This window comes from Diabrotica virgifera, chromosome 1 (assembly GCF_917563875.1).
Source record: "Diabrotica virgifera virgifera chromosome 1, PGI_DIABVI_V3a".
NCBI classification, from domain to species: domain Eukaryota; kingdom Metazoa; phylum Arthropoda; class Insecta; order Coleoptera; family Chrysomelidae; genus Diabrotica; species Diabrotica virgifera.
In genome coordinates this window covers 252,377,901-252,398,650 of record NC_065443.1, presented here as the reverse complement: position 1 = coordinate 252,398,650, position 20,750 = coordinate 252,377,901, and the positions used below count along the sequence as shown (strand labels likewise).

The 20,750-nt window shown below is 32.5% G+C and overlaps 1 protein-coding gene across 2 annotated transcripts in view; it reads right to left on the bottom strand.

Moving 5' to 3' along the window:
• LOC114335034 (uncharacterized) overlaps positions 1 to 20,227 on the bottom strand; it is a 100,107-nt gene extending 79,880 nt beyond the window's left edge. For both annotated transcript variants that reach the window (XM_028285190.2, XM_028285191.2), the window contains exons 1-3: positions 20,021 to 20,227; positions 19,725 to 19,891; positions 10,200 to 11,026 (exon numbers count right to left, since the gene is read on the bottom strand). In XM_028285190.2, the coding sequence (XP_028140991.1) occupies positions 10,200 to 11,026; positions 19,725 to 19,875 (978 nt within the window). In that variant the 5' untranslated portion in view covers positions 19,876 to 19,891; positions 20,021 to 20,227. The remainder of the gene's footprint in view (positions 1 to 10,199; positions 11,027 to 19,724; positions 19,892 to 20,020) is intronic.
• Positions 20,228 to 20,750: the final 523 nt, after the last annotated feature.

Genomic DNA, 20,750 nt, shown 5'->3' with positions numbered 1-20,750 from the left:
TGCAAAGATAATTTTAGAACTTACCCTGTTGCAGAACAATAAAATAAAGGTACTAGTACAAATTTGAAATTTATATTGAAATATTAAAATTAATATTATTTCTGCATTTTTAGATTAGGTTAAAATGTAAGAGCGCATCAACAGTCACATTGTGTAAAGCTAATAATAACTTTATTAAGTTTAAAATCTATTTTGAAAATTATATTTCGTAAAAAAGGCGAAAGTTGGATACCTTTGTGAGACAAAATCTCACGCGCGACCGCTCACGTAAGAACCAACCTAGCGACTAATTCCGGGTTAAGGTCAACATAATAATTATCAAATACATTGTTTACAATTTGTGTCGTATAAATAATAAAAACGTGGTATTATAAAAATAATTATTTTTCGAATCAAAATGTCAATTTTAAATACAAAAAAAAACTTCCAACTTGGGTGAAAGCCAGGAGCTAGGTATTTTAGGCCATGATGGATGTAAGTCACGGAGAAAAATATTTGACATATAAGCCGTTGCCGATAGTAAGGGCGAATTCAACATTGGGTCAAACATTTTTTTGATGATACCATTTTAAATTAAATTTCCTACATTATAGAACTGCCGAATTGTTGAGTTCGACCTTGTTTCGCCAGAAAAATAAATCTTCAAAACTTGTTTTTGTTGAGTTCGCCCTTACTACCTGCATTTTTAAACCCAAATTTCTCGAAACTTGCTTTTGTTGAATTCGCCCTTACTATCCGCAACGCCTCATATAAGTTGTAGGCTTTTTCCATCTAGTTTCATATTTTATCTTTTTTTGCCTAAAAGCCCCGGTTTTGGGCCAGTTGACACATCATTTGTTAATAAGCTTTGGAACACCTAACTAAATAAAGAAAAACAGCCATGCTAAAATGCTCAGGTCAAATTTGACACTACCTATATAAGTCCCCCATTCAATTAAATACAAAAGCTGAATTCTTTTGAATTCATCTAGCCCAAAGTGAAAGTAAACAACTGGCGTTTACCGTGTTAAAAAATCATGACAGTCTCCGCACGGGCCCATAACGCACCTTTGATCTTTACCGACTTTCAACGGATCACTACAGACGTGTCTGTGCTACCACGGACGACAACTTCCTACGGTGCGTGGTGCGCGCTAATCTGTGTCCGTTGGCGAAATTGCCGATCCTGGGAAGCCGTTGTTACTACGGACCAGCACAGACGCGTCTTTGCTACCACGGGCGATACGCTTCCCACGGTGCGTGGTGCGAGCTGGTCCGTGTCCGTCCGCAATATTGCCGATCGTGGGAAGCCGCTATAAGAATGACATAAGCAAATGGTTAATTTGTGATGAGAACACAAACGGCTATCGATTGCTGACAAATGATGAAATTGACAGACTTGGAATTTGACGATGGCGATGATGCTATTGCAACTAACAAAAATTTCCGTAAAGAAGCTAGAGAAGCTGCATCCACATACAACAATTTAGCGAGTGGTATTCTCGACAAGAAGAAGCCAATAATAAAGTAATTTATTGATTTCATGTAATCAAATGAACTATCTTTTAGTAAAGTCGTCCCAGGACCGCAACTCATCAATATTGGCAATATCATTTTAAAGTCTTCTACTTTAAAATGTTTAATACATGTCTGAATTGCCGATATAAATGAGTCAGATTAAATAAATTATTAGAAGAATTTTTTACTAAGCAACATTTTTGTTTAATTTAGTATTATCTTATATTTTGACAACGACACCCAACTAGGGCATCGAAACGTTAATAAAATAATTTTTTTGGTAAAATTGTGGCTTATTTCCCATTGAAAATAGTTGATTATAAAAATTCCACAAGGAACTAGCTTCAGAACAACAATAATAAAGTAATTGATGGATTCGACCGTTACTTGATGGAAGTTCATTTTATCTCACAATAAAACACTGAAAAACGTTTGTTTTCTATACTTCCACAAAATTTATTACAACTATGTTATTACTACAGCTGTTTCGGCAAAGTGCCTTTCTCAAGTGATATATTTTACAATGTGTTTGCCTTTTTAAGTCTTTAACTGAAGAGGTTGAGGAGTGGGGAGCTGTTTGTCTCGAGTTGGTCATTCAGAATTATATCTGTATTTTTCAATTTATTAATTTCCATTGATTCTAAAAGTGATAGCTTAAGGCCTTTATTTTGAATATGTAGAATTTGAAACTCTTCATTGAAAGAATCATTATGATCTAGAAGGTGAAGTGCGTATGTAGAAGTGTCTGTTTTTCTATTGTTGAAAGCCCTTTTGTGTTCTGCTATCCGTTTGTCAAAAGTTCTGCCAGTTTGACCGATGTAAGTTTTCGGACAGTCACCACAAGTTAGTTTGTACACACCACTCTGTAGTTGCTTTTTCTTTCGGCTTTTATTGTTTTTAATATGTTTGCTTAAGTTGTTGTTAGTTCTGAAAGCTGGTGTTATTCCTTTCTTTTTTATGTATCTGGCTATTTTTGTTGTTATTTTGCCAGTATATGTGAGAGAGCAGAAGGTACTGGGTTCTTTCTGTGGTGGTGGATACACTAATTTCAAGGCTTTCTTATGGAGTTTTTGGTTTAAAATGTTGTTAACTGTTTGTTCGTTATAGCCATTGTTTACTGCTATTTGTCTAATGATATTTAGTTCTGTCTCGAAGTTATTTTTTGTCATAGGAATTTCTGTCAGTCTATGTATCATGCTATGGTAGGCTGCTAATTTGTGTTGTGTAGGATGGGATGATGAATTGTGTATAGTTGTGTCAGTATGGGTAGGTTTATGATATACGGAGAACTCATGTTTGTTGTGTAGTCTGGTAATCGTTACATCTAGAAAGTTTATGGAATTATTCTGTCCTGTTTCTATTGTGAACTCAATATTACTATGAAGTGAATTAATGTATGATAGAAATTGGTCAAGTTGTCTGTTAGTTCCTGTAAAGCAGACTAGTATGTCATCCACGTATCTCCACCAATATAAGAACTGTTTAAATACGGGGTGTTTAGAAATTGTTGTTTCAAGTTGGTTCATAAATATATCTGATAGTAATGGGCTTAGAGGATTACCCATAATAAGTCCTGCACTGTTGTTTGTGTAAATTTGATTATTGAATTCAAAATAGTCTTGATTTATGCAAATTTCAAGAAGGTGTAAAATTTCAGATGCAATGATCGGATTTGTACTATTATGTTCTAAAAGATTTTTAACTACAACAAAAGTTTCTGTAGGAGGAACACTAGGACACTCTTCTTTTATTAAACTACACAAACCTGACCACCCAATAAGACCTGTAGTTTCTTTTTATACAGCTCCGTCATATAAACTTTCAAAAAAACTGTCAGATATTATTCAGATTCAGATTCAGATTCGTTTATTCATGTCAATAACACAAGTGTTTAACACATGTCAAATAAAATTACACAAAGATTTGGACGCAATACAAATTAAAAAGATGCACAATACGACTAAGAGTATTAATAACATTAAATACTAACATTAAAATCACATTAAATTTGATTACATTAACAATGGACATTGCTTAAAGTCATAAAATCCTAAAATTTAAATGCAAGAAATTCCTCATTACTATAAAAAACATTTTCTAACCAAATATCTTTAATTGTACTCTTACATTGATTTAATGGAAGACACTTTAAACTATCTGGAAGTTTGTTGAAAAATTTAATAGCCCAGTATCCTGGCCCAGTTTGACACCTCCTCAATCTCCAGTAGGCTGGCACGAGATGGTGTTTATATCGGGTGTCATGTTGGTGTATGTTCTCATGAGTTTCAAAGTGCGCCCCTCCCCTCTTGATAAATATTAGGTTCTCAAGTATATATAGAGATGTAACAGTGAGAATTCTTAGGGACCTATATGCTTGCCTACAATCATCCCTATACCAAAGACCAGCAAGAACTCTAACTGCCTTACGCTGCCAACCAAAGACTGTCAACATTTCTGCTGAATGACCCCAGACTAAAATGGCATAGGCTAGATGAGACTGAAAAATTGCATGGTACACTGTTATTAAGACTTTATGTGAAACATTAGATGCCAGATTCCTGAGTACAAACAGATTTTTTGCTAGCTTTTTACTTAGACTGTTGATATGTTCACCCCATTGAAGCTTGGGATCTAATAATACACCCAGAAATCTGACACTGCTCATACCATCATTTACATTCTGTGTCTCTGAGAGAAAAAACAATTCTGTTGGTTTTTGCTGCATTGAGCAGTAATCGGTTTACGCAAAACCATTCATTGGTCACTGACTGTGCAGACATAGAACCGTCAAGCGACTCCCCAAGTGTATCAGTTGTAAAAGACACTGTGGTGTCATCGGCGAAGAGTGTGTACTTTGCATTTGTGTTAATGCTCGTAAGGTCATTAATATAAATTAGAAAGAGAATGGGTCCCAGAACAGAGCCCTGGGGAACCCCAATATTAACAACACTCTTTCCCGATAACACCCCAGAGACCCTCACAACCTGTGTTCTGTTTTCTAAGTAAGATTGAACTAGTTTTACACTGTAAGGACAGAAGTTGTATTTTTTGAGTTTTTGCAAGAGCATTCCATGATCTACACAGTCAAATGCCTTGCTCAAGTCACAAAACAGAAAAGTATTAAACTGCAACCTATGAAAGGAGTCTACAATATGTGATACCAAGTCCAGTATGCCAAGTACTGTGGATTTGTCCTTTCTAAAACCGAACTGAGAGTCTGAGAAATAGTTATTATTTTCAAAAAATGTGGTTATTTGTACTGCCATAGCTTTTTCAACAATTTTAGAGATTATTGGAAGCAGCGAAACAGGTCTATAGTTTTCTGGATTCTTAACGTCCCCTTTTTTATAAATTGGTGTAACAATTGCTTTTTTAAGGACTGATGGAAATTTATTTTCTTTAAAGCATAGATTTATTAGTTTAGTGAGTGGGCTTATAATAATATTTTTAATCATTTTAATAAGGTTAACATTAAATCCATATATATCATGGCTATTTTTATTCTTTAAGCTGTTTATTATATCCCTCGTTTGATTAAAGGTAATTTCAAGAAATGAAAAGGTGTTTGTATGATTGACATAATTAATTTTATTAATAAAGTCAATATTTAATTTTGGAATGTCTTTAACTATATTAGTGGCAATCTGGGAAAAATAATCATTGAACTGGTTTGGCGTGATCTTGTGATCTTCTAATGAAGACCCTGATTTTCCTCGATATTTGTTTATCATGTTCCACATGGTTTTCAGTGGATTTTTTGAATTTAATATTATTTGGTCATTTGACCTCACTTTGGCTTTCTTAATTTCATTTTTATATTGATTTCTGAATTGTTTAAGTATATGATGGTTATTATCATTTTTATGTTGCCTATAAAATTCTTCTAAAAATTTTAGATGTTTTTAGATGTTTTAGATGTTATTACAGAATACACTAAATTTTCACCTAAATTCACTGTAAAAAATACACTAGAACTAGTTAATAAAATACAACATTTTCAATTGCCTCCCAACAACTCCAGACTAATTTCATTTGACGTAAAAATCTTTTTCCTAGTGTTCCTCCTACAGAAACTTTTGTTTTAGTTAAAAACCTTTTAGAACATAATAGTACAAATCCGATCATTGCATCTGAAGTTTTACACCTTCTTGAAATTTGCATAAATCAAGACTATTTTGAATTCAATAATCAAATTTACACGAACAACAGTGCAGGACTTATTATGGGTAATCCTCTAAGCCCATTACTATCAGATATATTTATGAACCAACTTGAAACAACAATTTCTAAACACCCCGTATTTAAACAGTTCTTATATTGATGGAGATAAGTGGATGACATACTAGTCTGCTTTACAGGAACTAACAGACAACTTGACCAATTTCTATCATACATTAATTCACTTCATAGTAATATTGAGTTCACAATAGAAACAGAACAGAATAATTCCATAAACTTTCTAGATGTAACGATTACCAAACTACACAACAAACATGAGTTCTCCGTATATCATAAACCTACCCATACTGACACAACTATACACAATTCATCATCCCACCCTACACAACACAAATTAGCAGCCTACCATAGCATGATACATAGACTGACAGAAATTCCTATGACAAAAAATAACTTTGAGACAGAACTAAATATCATTAGACAAATAACAGTAAACAATGGCTATAACGAACAAACAGTTAACAACATTTTAAACCAAAAACTTAGTGTATCCACCACCACAGAAAGAACCCAGTACCTTCTGCTCTCTCACATATACTGGCAAAAAAACAACAAAAATAGCCAGATACATAAAAAAGAAAGGAATAACACCAGCTTTCAGAACTAACAACAACTTAAGCAAACATATTAAAAACAATAAAAGCCGAAAGAGAAAGCAACTACAGAGTGATGTGTACAAACTAACTTGTGGTGACTGTCCGAAAACTTACATCGGTCAAACTGGCAGAACTTTTGACAAACGGATAGCAGAACACAAAAGGGCTTTCAACAATAGAAAAACAGACACTTCTACATACGCACTTCACCTTCTAGATCATAATGATTCTTTCAATGAAGAGTTTCAAATTCTACATATTCAAAATAAAGGCCTTAAGCTATCACTTTTAGAATCAATGGAAATTAATAAATTGAAAAATACAGATATAATTCTGAATGACCAACTCGAGACAAACAGCTCCCCACTCCTCAACCTCTTCAGTTAAAGACTTAAAAAGGCAAACACATTGTAAAATATATCACTTGAGAAAGGCACTTTGCCGAAACAGCTGTAGTAATAACATAGTTGTAATAAATTTTGTGGAAGTATAGAAAACAAACGTTTTTCAGTGTTTTATTGTGAGAATAATAAAGTAGATTACATGATCTTACGCGCTTACGCAGATAAAGAAATTCAGCTATTTCAAAATGTGAAACAACAGTAAAACAAACGAAAACTTCAGAATATTTTAAACCAAATTGATTCGATTGTATGAACACATATCGCTCTTACATTGTCAAACAAAACATACAAATAAAATTTTGAAAATTGTACTATGAATTTTTAATTTTTTTTAATGTTATGTTAGCTGTCTTTTTGATTATGTCATGCCCTTGGTCCGGTGCCCTAACTAATAATCATCGAGGTTCCACTGTACTTATAAAAGGATAAGCTAAATCACGCTATTGAAATAAAGTACCGGGTGTCCCAATAAGAATGGCGCTCGGCCATATCTCAGGAACCGTTTATAGTAGAGCTTTGGGAAAAAAAAATTTATAATAAAAGTTGCCTCGAGAAAAGTCTGGAAATTATTTTCATAATTGTAAGTCCACCGCTAGAGGGCGTAATTGAATATCAAAAATTAAAAAATCGAAATTTTACAAAATTTGCCTAATGAAAGGGCACTGGAAATCCGATTATCGTATTCTTCATAAAATTATGCGCATATTTTATTTCACAAGTTTAAGTCTACCTGTGCAAATAAGAGGTGGGGTGAGTGGGAACCTTGTTATGAAAAAATCACTGTAAGTTCGGTTCTGTTTAATCGATTTTTGCAAACTTGGTCTTGTTGAAAACAGCTCTTTTTCGTCAATTTAATAGTTATAAGTTGGAAACAGCCTATTACGTAATATGCCGGCTAGGAGGCGCTATTTATTTTCTTTTTAGAAATCTAGTTTTCTTTGGAAAATATTAAATACAAGTATGTATTTTTTTCCTGTGTTACAAAATTAGACCAAATTAGCAACAGAATACCGAAAACCGCATGTATATACCTTTTTTATATCTCGAGATATCTTAAGAAACATCTAAATTTTAAACATAACTGTTGCTGTCATATAAGTGGAAATATATAGAAGCAAGTAGTGTGCTATGGAAAAAAACAAAGAAACATTTTCCAGATGTCACTGTATATAATAAATCAAAACAAAATATGAAAAACTCTACAACTGGGGTGACGTCTTTGGGGATATTTCATTGCATATATTCTAGCCGCAACAGTTGCATTTCTTATGCATTCAAAGAATGTGGCTATCATGTCAAATGCTTCTTAGTTTGTAAGAATCATCTTGAATTTCACTCTGTATAAATTTTATATAAAATTTAATAGAAACAAACCGCAACAAACCATCAATGAACAAATTTTTATGTTTTACTGATTTGACACATAATTTGACACATGATGACTTCTTGAAGTTAATACTTCTAATAGTTCTATTTTTTTTTTCATAGCACACTACTTGTTTCCACTTTGACTTCCTAACTTAGTTTACCGGTGACAATAACAGTTATGTATTTATCTTAGTTGGGAATAGGATAATTGATATTAAAATATAATGAAATAAAAATTAAAAATTTGTGTAGAAAATCTCACGTTTTTACATTTACTACGATTCATCGAGAGAAAAGCAAATGCGCAGAATCAACAATTCATAAAAATTTACATATAAACGCTATTTTTTGGTATTATTTTAAGTATTAAAATTAGTGTAATATTTAAATAAAAATAAAATTAAACTGTTTAAAATATATTTATTTCGTTAAAATCATAATAATAGATGTATAACTTCTTACTCGCGTACAAAGTACACACACTCTTTTTTTGTTATATTTTATAGTGTTATTTGTCTTATTGTTGTTTTGATTCATTATATACGGTGACATCTGGACAATGTTCCTTTGTTTTTTCCATAGCACACTACGTGCTTCTATATATTTCCACTTATATGACAGTAACAGTTATGTTTAAAATTTACACGTTTCTTCTCGACATAGAAAAAGGTATCGACATGCGGTTTTCGGTGTTCTGTTGCTAATTTGGTCTAACTTTGTAATACAGGAAAAAAAATACATACTTGTATTTAATATTTTCCAAAGAAAACTAGATTTCTAAAAAAAATAAATAACGCCTTCTAGCCGGCATATTACGTAATAGGCTGTTTCCAAATTACAGTAGAGCGTCGATAATCCGAACCCTAGTAATCCGAACGATCGCTAATCCGAACGCAAAAAAAATTATAAAATTAAAAAATATGACCGCGGACCGAATTTTTGGATTTAATATTTATAACAATATGGGCAAAATATGACCGCGGATTTTTGTTTTGTTTATGCAGAAATACATAAAATATATTTGTTTATTATACAGGTGTTTTATTCCTTGTAACTAAAACGTATGTACATATGTACATGTACTATGTTTATGAGCTTTGTATGTATTTTGAACATATGTTCGATAATCCGAACAATTTGATAATCTGAACTACCCCTGTACCAATTAGTTCGGATTATCGACGCTCTACTGTATAACTATTACATTGACGAAAAAGAGCTGTTTTTAACAAGACCAAGTTTGTAAAAATCGAGTAAGCAGAACCGGACTTACAGCGATTTTTTCATAACAAGGTTCCCACTCACCCCCACCTCTTATTTGCACAGGTAGACTTAAACTTGTGAAATAAAATATGCACAGAATTGTATGAAGAATACGATGATTGGATTTCTAGTGCCCTTTCATTAAGCAAATTTTGTAAAATTTCGATTTTTTAATTTTTGATATTCAATTACGCCCTCTAGCGGTGGACTTACAATTATGAAAATAATTTCCAGGCTTTTCTCGGGGCAACTTTTGTTATAATTTTTTTTCCCAAAGCTGTAGTATAAACGGTTCCTGAGATATCGCCGAAACCCATTCTTATTGGGACACCCGGTACATTAGAAGAAACATACAAAGAGAGACAAAACTAAATACACAAGATAAAAGAATACAAATTGAATATGAGAAATTACTCAAGAAAAAGTGAATATAATGGAGTCACTTAACCCTTTCACTGTACATGGCACGGATCCGTGTCAGGCTGAGTGTTCAAACAGTGTGTGTGTGTGACACGGATCCGTAACGCATACACATTCAAACTTCCATTGCCAGTAAAAAGTGAGCACCTGGCATGTCTTCAAAAAAAATGTAGCAGTGAAACGGTTAAAAAGATGGAAATAAGGCCACTGAAGTAAATGTAGCAAGCAACAACAAATAGGGAAGAAAATTGTTGGTAACATTACAGAAAAAGGAGAAAAACAGTCAAAGGTAATACATATTGCATTATACTGCATAATCTCACTATACTGCTTTCATTCCCAAAGTACGCTCAGATGTAATTGGTAGATTTATAAGATAATGATGATGATAATATGTTATATTTAAACCTACTTGTACTTGTTGATTGTTCTCAGCTTCATAATTCTGCAACTCAATCAGATCACCCCCTATAGGAAGATCTATCTCAGTAGCTTCTGGTACAACACAATGCATAGATTCTTCTACAGTTTCTGCATTCACACTATTATCTGATATTTGTAAGGACATATCTGTTATTCCCTCCTCGCTTACTACAGATTCTTCCAGAACTTGATTCTCTGCACTAACTCTTTCAATACTTTCACCAAGGTCTTCAGTAGTGACTAAACTACCATCAAGAGTATCTTGTACAGCATCACTTTCAGTTATGTTAGTTACTGAACTCTGATTGAGAATATCTTCAGAAACTGGCGTTGAACCACTTAGAGATTGTTCTGATATTTCTTCACTCTGAACTGAATCTTCAATTTTTAGGGTAGCAGATTCCTCCTCATTATTATCAATATTTTGCTGTATTATTGTTTCAGTTCCAATGGCATTGTTATCCTCCTCAACAACATTCTCTATGTTTTCATTACTATTTGTTTCAACATTGTCTACATTTCCATTATTGGTTCCATTATCAATTATCTCTTCTTTAGTCTCATTTATTTCTGTAATAATTTCATTGGTCATTTCACTATTGGATACTTCAACAGGCTGGTTTGCATTCATCACAGCAGGCTCTTGTACCAAAGGTTGTTCTGGAATACATGATTCTTGCAGCTGAATTTCTTGGGAGGTGTAGTATGCCTCATGGGGAAGATTCTGAAGATTTTGATCTTGCTGGTCAAATGCCATCTGCTGGATAGATTCATTTGGGTTGTAAACTGTAGCATGTGAAACATTGTAGGGATCACCTAAAAAAATTATTTTCATAAAGACTTGGTAGCTATTGACCAAAGTTTTGCACCATCAAAAATTATGGTCATTGTCATAGTGAATTTGCTAGTGAACGGATTTCACTATTTCTTTTTTTATTTTAGATTGTTCTTTAGTATTTACACTGTTGGACAAAGGTTTACTCAAATTTATTTTTTGAGCTTATACCTACCAGGTGGAAGATATTCTTACGTTAACGGTATTCTTACGTTAAGTTTGAGAGACCCTGTAGGGAGGAACAGGTATACACTTGAGTCCAGGGTTCTTTACCCATGCATCATTAATACCTGGCGAGATAAAACACATTTTATAACTCAAATTTTAACCCGTGATATGAGCTGTAGCTACTTACTGTCACTTGCTGTTAACATTTAGTAAATTTAAATTTCCTACTTATCATCAACTTATTTCGTATGCTTTAAATGATGACGCACGGGTAAAGATCTCTAGACTCAACTATAAAGGTGGGTATATATCGAAATCATGTTATAGTCCCATGTCTCAACATGAAGATTTTGTTTTTAATTTACCCTGATATCTTTAAAAACAAAGAAAATAGATTTTATGTACGTTTTAAACACGTTTATTAGCTGAAATAATACTAAATTAACAATAGGAAATAACTACTGTTAACAAACTTTTAAAAACAGAAAGAAACATAACATAAACTAATATTGCGAGTTGTCTTAGGTGATTAACAATATTCATGTCAGGGCTGTGAGTGGTCAATATCTGAATAATTAGCTCACTCAAATCTTCAGTAACCTTTTTCCTTTTCAAATGCCAATATGCTGGAATCATATTCTGTTTGTGCCTAGTATTGTAGCCATGCTGATCTTCATGACTTCTACCCGCTGGGAGCATTAACTGATTATAGGTCATGTGGTACACTCTGACAATGTGGGGGACGAAAGTATGTGTATGCTTTATATGTCATTTACAAAAACAAGAGATTATTAAATTTTAAAGGTTTGCTATTAATTTTCCGCTAATGTATCAATACGTTATTAGAATTTTGCTATAAATACTCTATGTGGTAGAAAATGTTTAGATATAATACATATAGTTTAAATAGAGAAAAATATGAAAATTTTAAAGTTAACGTCTAGATTAACATAATACAAAATATATTTGACATTCGATGTAATCTTAACACTGCCGTCTTTAGCCAAAACGTTGTATCTGCAGAGACATCACATTTGAGTAAAATCAGTTTTTGTTTAAATGTCTACCTATACTTATATATGTCTATCTATACTTTATATACATAATAAATATCATAGAATTCATATTTATACATAATATTGGCAAAAAATATCTTATTTGCTCTAAAAACTCATGTTACTGCGTTCTTTCTAAGTATAGGTACTACATAAATTAACTTCTTCCTGCTTAGGAAGAATGCAGTAATAATGATTATTAATTATTTATTTATTTACGAGCAAGCCCGATTCAAAAAAGATTATTACAAAGAAAAAATATTACAAAAACAAAAACAATAACAGTGTCAACACAAAGATCAAATATTACAATATGTAAATACATATTGTAATATTAGATAACAAAGCTATTATGTTAAAGGAAAAAAAACATTACAATAAAACGAAGTTTAAGCTTAAAAATTGGTGACAGAAATTATATTATTAACATCCAGTTATATCTGTATGTTCAACAAATGGTTAAAACTGCATTTTAACCATTTTTACTGTGCTCAACTCCGTTTTTTACAAAACAGTACTGCGTTTTCGCTAAGCATTTTCTTATTTTATAATATAATAAATACAATATAACGATTAAAAAGGAGAATAAAAAACATTTTTGATAAGAAACAAGATTTTATTACAAACGAAAGCAAAACATTGAAACACATCAACAAATCTCAGCATCAACAGAATCTCGCATCAACAAACAATATACATACACTTATCTCAGGAAACTCCACATTAAATGGAAGTATTTCATGATATTCTTTTGGCTGCTGTAAAGAATTTAATACTGTGGTGGCCGTATTTTCATTTTAAACGAGATATACGGCATCTTCGGTGGTTATAGGCACAATTTCAAGAATATCGCAATATCACTTAGATAAACACAACAATTGATTACTTATTTCGTTATTTGTCTCGATTAATAATACGATACTGGGAAAAAGGGAAATCATCCAGGAAACAAAAATACATGTATATAATACAATCACAGTACCAACTCTTCTATATGCAAGCGAGACATGGGTCACAAATAAAAGACATGAAAGTGCCATAAATGCAGCAGAAATGAAGCAGCTGAGAAAAATAGCTGGAAAGACGAAGATGGACAGGGAAAGGAACGAAAACATCAGAAATGTGCTAAGCCAGGAACTAATAGAGAAACAAATTGAAAAAAGAAAACTGAATTGGTTTGGACATATAACTAGGATGAACGAGAATAGACTAGTAAAGAAGGTGACAGATGCCAAAAGATATGGGAAAAGAAGAAGGGGCAGACCTAGAAAGGGGTGGATAGAACAAATCGAGGAAATCGGGACAAAGAGAGGGAAAACAGTGCAACAGATGAAGGAAATGGCAGGAGACCAGAAGGCGTGGAAGAAATGGGTAAAAGATGGATAGGTGATACCAAAGTCTGATACTCTTATAGGGCACAAGGACAACGTGAAGAAGTCTCACTTAGTAGTACCAAATTGTTTTCAGACCCACACATTATTTCTTGATCACCAACACAAACATCGCTGTTTAGATTTTCTGTTGATAAAGCAATAGCCTTCTGCAGTACCTATTCACTTTGTTCTATTCGTCATTTTCAAAAATTATATCAAACAACCGTTCTTGTTGAAAAATGGCAAAAATCTAACCTTAAAATTTTTACACATACTTAAGTACTCTGTAAAAATCTGTCACATACTTAGGCAGAACGCCGCATCTAATGCCTGCTTAGAATAAACGCTGCAAGTGATTTAATTTTTTCAGATTTTTGCAGATACAGCGTTTTCGCTAAGCACGGCAGAACATGTCAGTGTTGTCTTATCGTCAATTATTTTATACTCTCACATCAAATTCCAAATATACCAAAAATAATTTACAATGCATTTAAAGTAAAACAAAATAATCTATGAATGCTGTTTTATGTAAATTCAAAAATTGTACCTTTTAACAAAAAATATAATTCCGTAAGTCTATTTTTATATTTAAAACATTCATAGACACAAAAAAAAATTGGCAAAAGTAACTAAGCTATAATCCCTTTTTTCATTGCTCCAACCTATTTTTGGGTGTAGGAAAACAAAAAGATTTCACTCCACTATTTCTCTATGTAAGTAACCAATTAAAAAACAACACACAACAGTGATACATCGTTTAAAAAAAAGTACTCTAACGTACATAGATACAACCGTCCCCCACGGTTTACAATTTTCGCCAACACTGTCGAAATGTCATATCCCTTACATATCCCAGAGGTTAGATATTGATATTCCTCTTCATGAATCGAAGATACAGTAAGAATTACCAGTCTTTCGTGAGTCTGATGACAGGCCTCTCTAAACTCAAACCAATAAGGACCCTCATTGCCTTTCTCTGCAGACCAAATAATCTATATGTGTCAGATGCATGACCCCATGCAAGGATAGAGTATGAAAGATGTGAGTGGAATATGGAGTGATATGTTGTACATAAGATCTCCAGTGAGAAGCATTTTGAAAGGTTTCTTAAAATAATGATATTTTTATTTAGTCTTTTGCATAAGTTTGCATATGTAGACCCCACCTTAATTTTGGATCTAAAACTCCTAAAAATCCAATCTCGCAGGCTCCATCATTCACATCACCCAGATCTCTAATTGTTAAAATCACTTAGGTATCTAGTTTTATTGTTGTTCAGAACCAGCCTATTTGCAGCATTTGTCTTGTCATTATCTCTCTGTTTTTAAAGTTTTGTTAACTGTTGTTATTTTTTATTAATTTAGTATTAAGTATTTCAGTTAAAACACATATCCGTACCTCAGAGCAAAACTGTATTAAGTCCAAAATTTCAGTTTTTTACTTTTTTAGCTCACTGGGCTTAAAATTTTCCGTTCTATTCACTGGTGTTTCTTATTAGCTGTTTCGACTGAAATTGGCCAAAATAGCCTTGTATGAACAGTTTTAAGTCCACACTTCGCTTAGAGCAAAACGGTATCTTCTGCACTTCAAATGTATTAGATCCAAAATGGTGTATACGTTTCCCAGGGCAAAACCATAGTATGTCCAACAAAAGGTATTATGTCCCACATAATGCAATTCAGGCAAAGCATTAAGTCTACAATCTTTTAAAATTTGGCAAGTTTGTGCCTCACAGAGCACAAATTCACTGACAATTTTGGAATCATGAGACAACCATAGATCCAAAAAGACAGTTTTTATGTTCTTATCTTAAAAAAAGTGTATCAAAAGAAAAAGAGAACGAACAGGTGCTCAAGCTAGCCATTGTAACTGGAAATATTTTTTTAGCATTGAAGAAAAGAGACTAGATATTTCTCAATCTATTGTTCGATGTTCACTTGAAAATATGCAAACAAGTGGAGTTTTAGAATGTGACAAAAGAGGAAAGCAGCCATCTAAAAATAAAGTAAAGAATGAGGCAAAGGATGGGATTCATAAGCATATAATAGCTTATCAATATCAATATCCATATGAAGAATCACATTATGGTCGAAGAATGACGACGAACAAATAATTAGGAGGTCACTAAAATATTTCTGCAATGTTTAGGATGTTTAGGACCTAAATCCGATAAGTACTAAAAAATTCAATGATCTTCTGCTAAAGTGGGTTCCAGCGAGGATTCACGATTTTTTTCAGACTCTTGTGCATAAAGACACAATTCACATTACTGATATAACGGCAGTAGCCCTGCATTTGTTAAGTTTTTAATTATTTTTTATGTACTTAAAAAATGTATTGTTAATTTTTTTAGTTAATAAAAATACAGTTGCGTTATACAACTGTATTAATGGTTTTGTTACAAATACGTCCGTATAATATTTTTAGTTCTTTATATCCAAATATTTCCTTAATTTTGTAAAATAGTTATGATATTTTTCGTAATAGACCTCCGTCTTTTCAATAGGATAGGTAGCAAAATAAATATTAAGCAACAGTCAAAAATTTAGTTTTCAGAGCGGAAATGTGTTAAATCCATTTTTCCAAAAACAGTGATTTTCAAAAAATGTTCTTGTTAGTGGTAAAAAGAACAATGATCATTATTCACATTAATAAGAATTTGCTAAATAAAATTTAATGTATTAAATGGAAAATGTTACAAAACACTAAAAATAATTTTTATTTTCACTCTCCTGTAAAATTTACATTCTGTGACTTTACACTTTTGTTCTGAGGTACGGATATGTTAAAGAATAAAACTGTTTCGATGTATACCCACCCTTGTACCTTGTCCTCCTTACAGGGTGTCTCAAACCTAACACAAGAAAAACATTTCTTTTTTTCCACCCGGCATAAGCTTAAAAAGAAGTTTGAGTAAACCAGTGCCCAACAGTGTAAATACCAAAGAAAAATCTAAATTAATAAAAAAATTAATGGAATCCGTTAATCTGTCCACAAGAAAATCAACTACAGTAAGAAAAAGCTCCTTATTTGTGTTTTCAAAAATGTGATTCAGTTACTATTGGGACCATGTAAGTTTGGAAAAGCGACAGCTGGTTTCTACGCTCTGCAACTTTATTCGCACTTTTAATTATATTGGCCAATCATATGGTCCTGGATGCTGGATAATTGTCAAGGCCATAGTCCAAAAAATAATAAGAAGAAAAAATAAGATTCAGGTTATGTTATTAAAATTACTCACTCTTAAATAAAATTGGTCTACATGTACCTTCAAGAACCACCCGTTCTGTGACCACCTTCCACGAAGTAATTAACTGTACAAACTATGTTCAAGTTCCTATCTTTGTAAAACTATTAAATTAGCAAACACATTATCTCCACATATTGATTTCTTTATGAACGACTTTACTGCGTTTTCCACACAATTACATTTATATTTAAATTAATGTTTTAATTTCAGGACTAATTTGTCAATTACTGTTATTGTCTTAGATATTTAGATTTTATTACTTTGTGTTACAGGACTAGCTCTCAATTGTTAAATGAGAGGAAGTAATTTTATTATTGTTTATGTATTTACCAATTTTGTACTAGATTATTTTGAATTGTTTTTCTAGTTTGTGTGACATTTTAATTGTTTTATGTACTAATGGACTTCGGTCCTTCAATAAATAATAAAAAATGTAAACAATTATATGTAATAAATAAAATTGGTTATTAAAATACACTACTGCAAGCAAAATGCAATTAATTAAATTTACCTTTATATAATAATTGCATATCATATCAATATTGTGGAGCAATATATAATTTTTCTTCTTCAGTGACAGTAGGTATGAAATATATGTCAATTTGACAATTTTAATTGACAATATGAATTATTTAAAAAAGATGCAATATTTTTCCGCTATTCACGCATGATCGTTTCACGTATCTTACACTGCGAATATTTGTTGCTAATTTCGTTGCTAATGTTCATTGCTAAAAGTCTGCCCATGGATTTAAGCAGCAAAAAATAGAGTTACACTACTGCTTCGTTCTAATACATCTGGAGATTGTGTTATTAAACCATTGATGCCTTATAGATCTCCAAATCTTTGTACATTAAAAAATAAAGCAAGGTTGACCTGCCAGTGCTTTGGCATGCTAATAAGAAAGTTGTGTTCCCGAATTGTTTTGTTTCTGAAGTTGAACCTTATTTGAAATACAACAATTTGCACCTCTTCAGTTTTTTTTCTTTACACTAAAGCAGTTCTATTTTTGGATAATGCACTAGGCCATTCTGGTGAACTTGAAACTATGTATCTAAATATAAAAGTGACATTTTTTTCCTCAACCTCTGGACCAAGCAATAATCTAGGCCTTTAAGCTCTATTGCGTTAGACAAGCCTTCAAATTGATACTGAATATAGAATCCTGGAAGAAATTTTTCATAGTAAAATGCATTGTAAACATAGAAGAATCATTGGAAGAACTGAAACCATAGACATTGATATCATGCTGGAAAAAACTGTGGCCTGTTCTGACTACAGGAAATGAGGAAAAATCTGTGCAAGTTGAAGTTTAAACTTTAACTGCAAACATTGACGAAATTGCAAGTGGAATAGGACGAGATGGGTTGGAACAGATAGAATCAAGTGACTTTCAGGAGTTACTTGGATCGCAAGATGAAGATTTGATGGAAACTGACTTGGAAGAAATATTAAATTCACGACCCACTGAAGACAAGGCTTCAACAGGCACTGGAAACATGACATTTAATTTGAAAAATCTTAGTGAAGCTGTAAGAATGGCAAATGAGCTTTGTGATTTTTTGATCAAAATTGGTTTATCTATGGAACAAAGTCTTATTTTTAAGAGGCAAATTGCTAATGGCACTGCTGAATATCAGTCTGAATTGAAGGAGTTTTTAAAAATTGCCGAACAAGAGAAAATTATTAAATTCTTTAAACCATTGCCTAAACCTAAAGATATGTAACAAATCAATATGTATGGTCAAAAACTTAAACTGGTTTTTTTATGTATTTGCGTTTTTATTTTGTCACTTACACTCCCTTTCAAACCTTAGAAAACAGTATGGTTGTATTAGGTCTGGATCACGCGTATGAAAAAAATGTTAATTAATAGCAAGCTGAAAATTTGTTAATAGCTTAAGGGTGTCTAGTCGGACAAACTTTGATATATGGGAACACTGGAACAGGGGAAGTTTTAATTGTGGAACAGGTTAAAAATTTGGAACGGTCAGACCACGAAAACGGCACATGTATTTTGTCTGACAGAACAGACTTAAACTCTCCGAACAGAGATTAAACTCTCATGCAAAAATCAGATTGCTATTTATCACTTGTCATAATTCCTGTCATTTGACATATTCTACATGTTCCACTCATTAAAACGCCCATTTGGTGATAAATAGCAGTCTGATTTTTACATGAGAGTTTAATCTCTGTTCGGAGAGTTTAAGTCTGTTCTGTCAGACAAAATACATGTGCCGTTTTCGTGGTCTGACCATTCCAAATTTTTAACCTGTTCCACAATTAAAACTTCCCCTGTTCCAGTGTTCCCATATATCAAAGTTTGTCTGACTAGACACCCTTAAGCTATTAACAAATTTTCAGCTTGCTATTAATCAACTTTTTTTTCATACGAGGGATCCAGACCTATATATTGTAAGAGGGTTTGGCATTCTGTGAATTATCATAAATAAATCCTTTAGTATTCCACAGCAGTTAACAGCGATAATCCTCTACAAGTACCTGCCTAATACTACCTTTCACGGCTGCTGCCACGAAGAGCAGCAACGTTGTCAAAAAAATTCTCATTAATTTGCATGGGGCTATCCTTGTACACTGCATCACATGTTTGAAATACACTGTAGGAATGTATCCCCATATAAATTACCATTCCATATTAATGGTTTATGTATTTGTGGCATATTTACGGAACATATACCTCGCGAGTAGAGCTTTTATTGTATGAAAACGATCATGACTTTTGGTGGTGCAAAAGTTTTGAGGTAAGTTTATATACTGAGGAACTATAGCACTGTTATTAAGTTACAAAATTAGTTAAGCAGTAGTTACCTTCTACATGAAATCCTTCGGCTACTATCTGGGTTCCAACAGGATAATTCTCCTGGCCGTAAGCAACTGTATTCTCTTCATAAGATATCTGTTTATTTACATCGGAAACAACTCCTGCATTTTCGTATCCTTGGGTAATACTAGACTCCATTTTTCTGGGGTAGCCGCTTAAAACATACAAACAAGCTTTGGTTAAACCGTTGCACTATCGTCTCCTAACATTAAAAAATGGTAATTATCTAATAAAAACGTGCTTGCGGGATAACGATGTCAGTGTAAACACTTTTATTGCCTACCTAAACTCTCACAATTTTATTATCATAAAACGCGAAATACATCAATACTGTGTTTCTAATGTTAACGACACAATGTACATCACATGAAGCACAATATTTAATTAAGAATATCAAGTAGTTCGTCAATAAACCAAACAATTATCTTCTTAAAAAATTACGAGCAGCCATATTAGACCACCGCCATTATTTTACGCGCAGCGCATACACGACGTCATCAGGAACATAATTAAGGATGTTCCAAATATTTGAAAATTTGGATGACAACTTTATCAAAAAAATGAGGATTATAAAATTTACGGTATATATTCGGCAAATAATATTAAACTATTCATAAGTATTTCGTTATAAGTACAAAAACCCCTAGTATTTAAATTATTTTGTTTAAAAAAATTATTTCAAAAGCACATTCAACTTAGAACCAAGAGTTTTGATTGGTGCGTAATTAAATGACAGCGTGTAGCTAAGTTTAAATTAGTGTATTTGAAACTGGCTTTAGTTTAAAGAAGCATAAACTGGGTGGGAGTAGCAGGGTTGCCGGTGCAACATAATTTCTGAGATTCTGGGATAAATTTATTTAATTAGTGTCGGTTAATGTAAAACTTAAATGAAGTATTATTCAGTTTGTCATTTCAGCTATTCTTAAAAGGAAATTTTTTAAAAACTGTAATTTTAAATTGTACATTTGATTGATTTGAGTACAACATAATTTATGTATACTTTTTAGATTTGT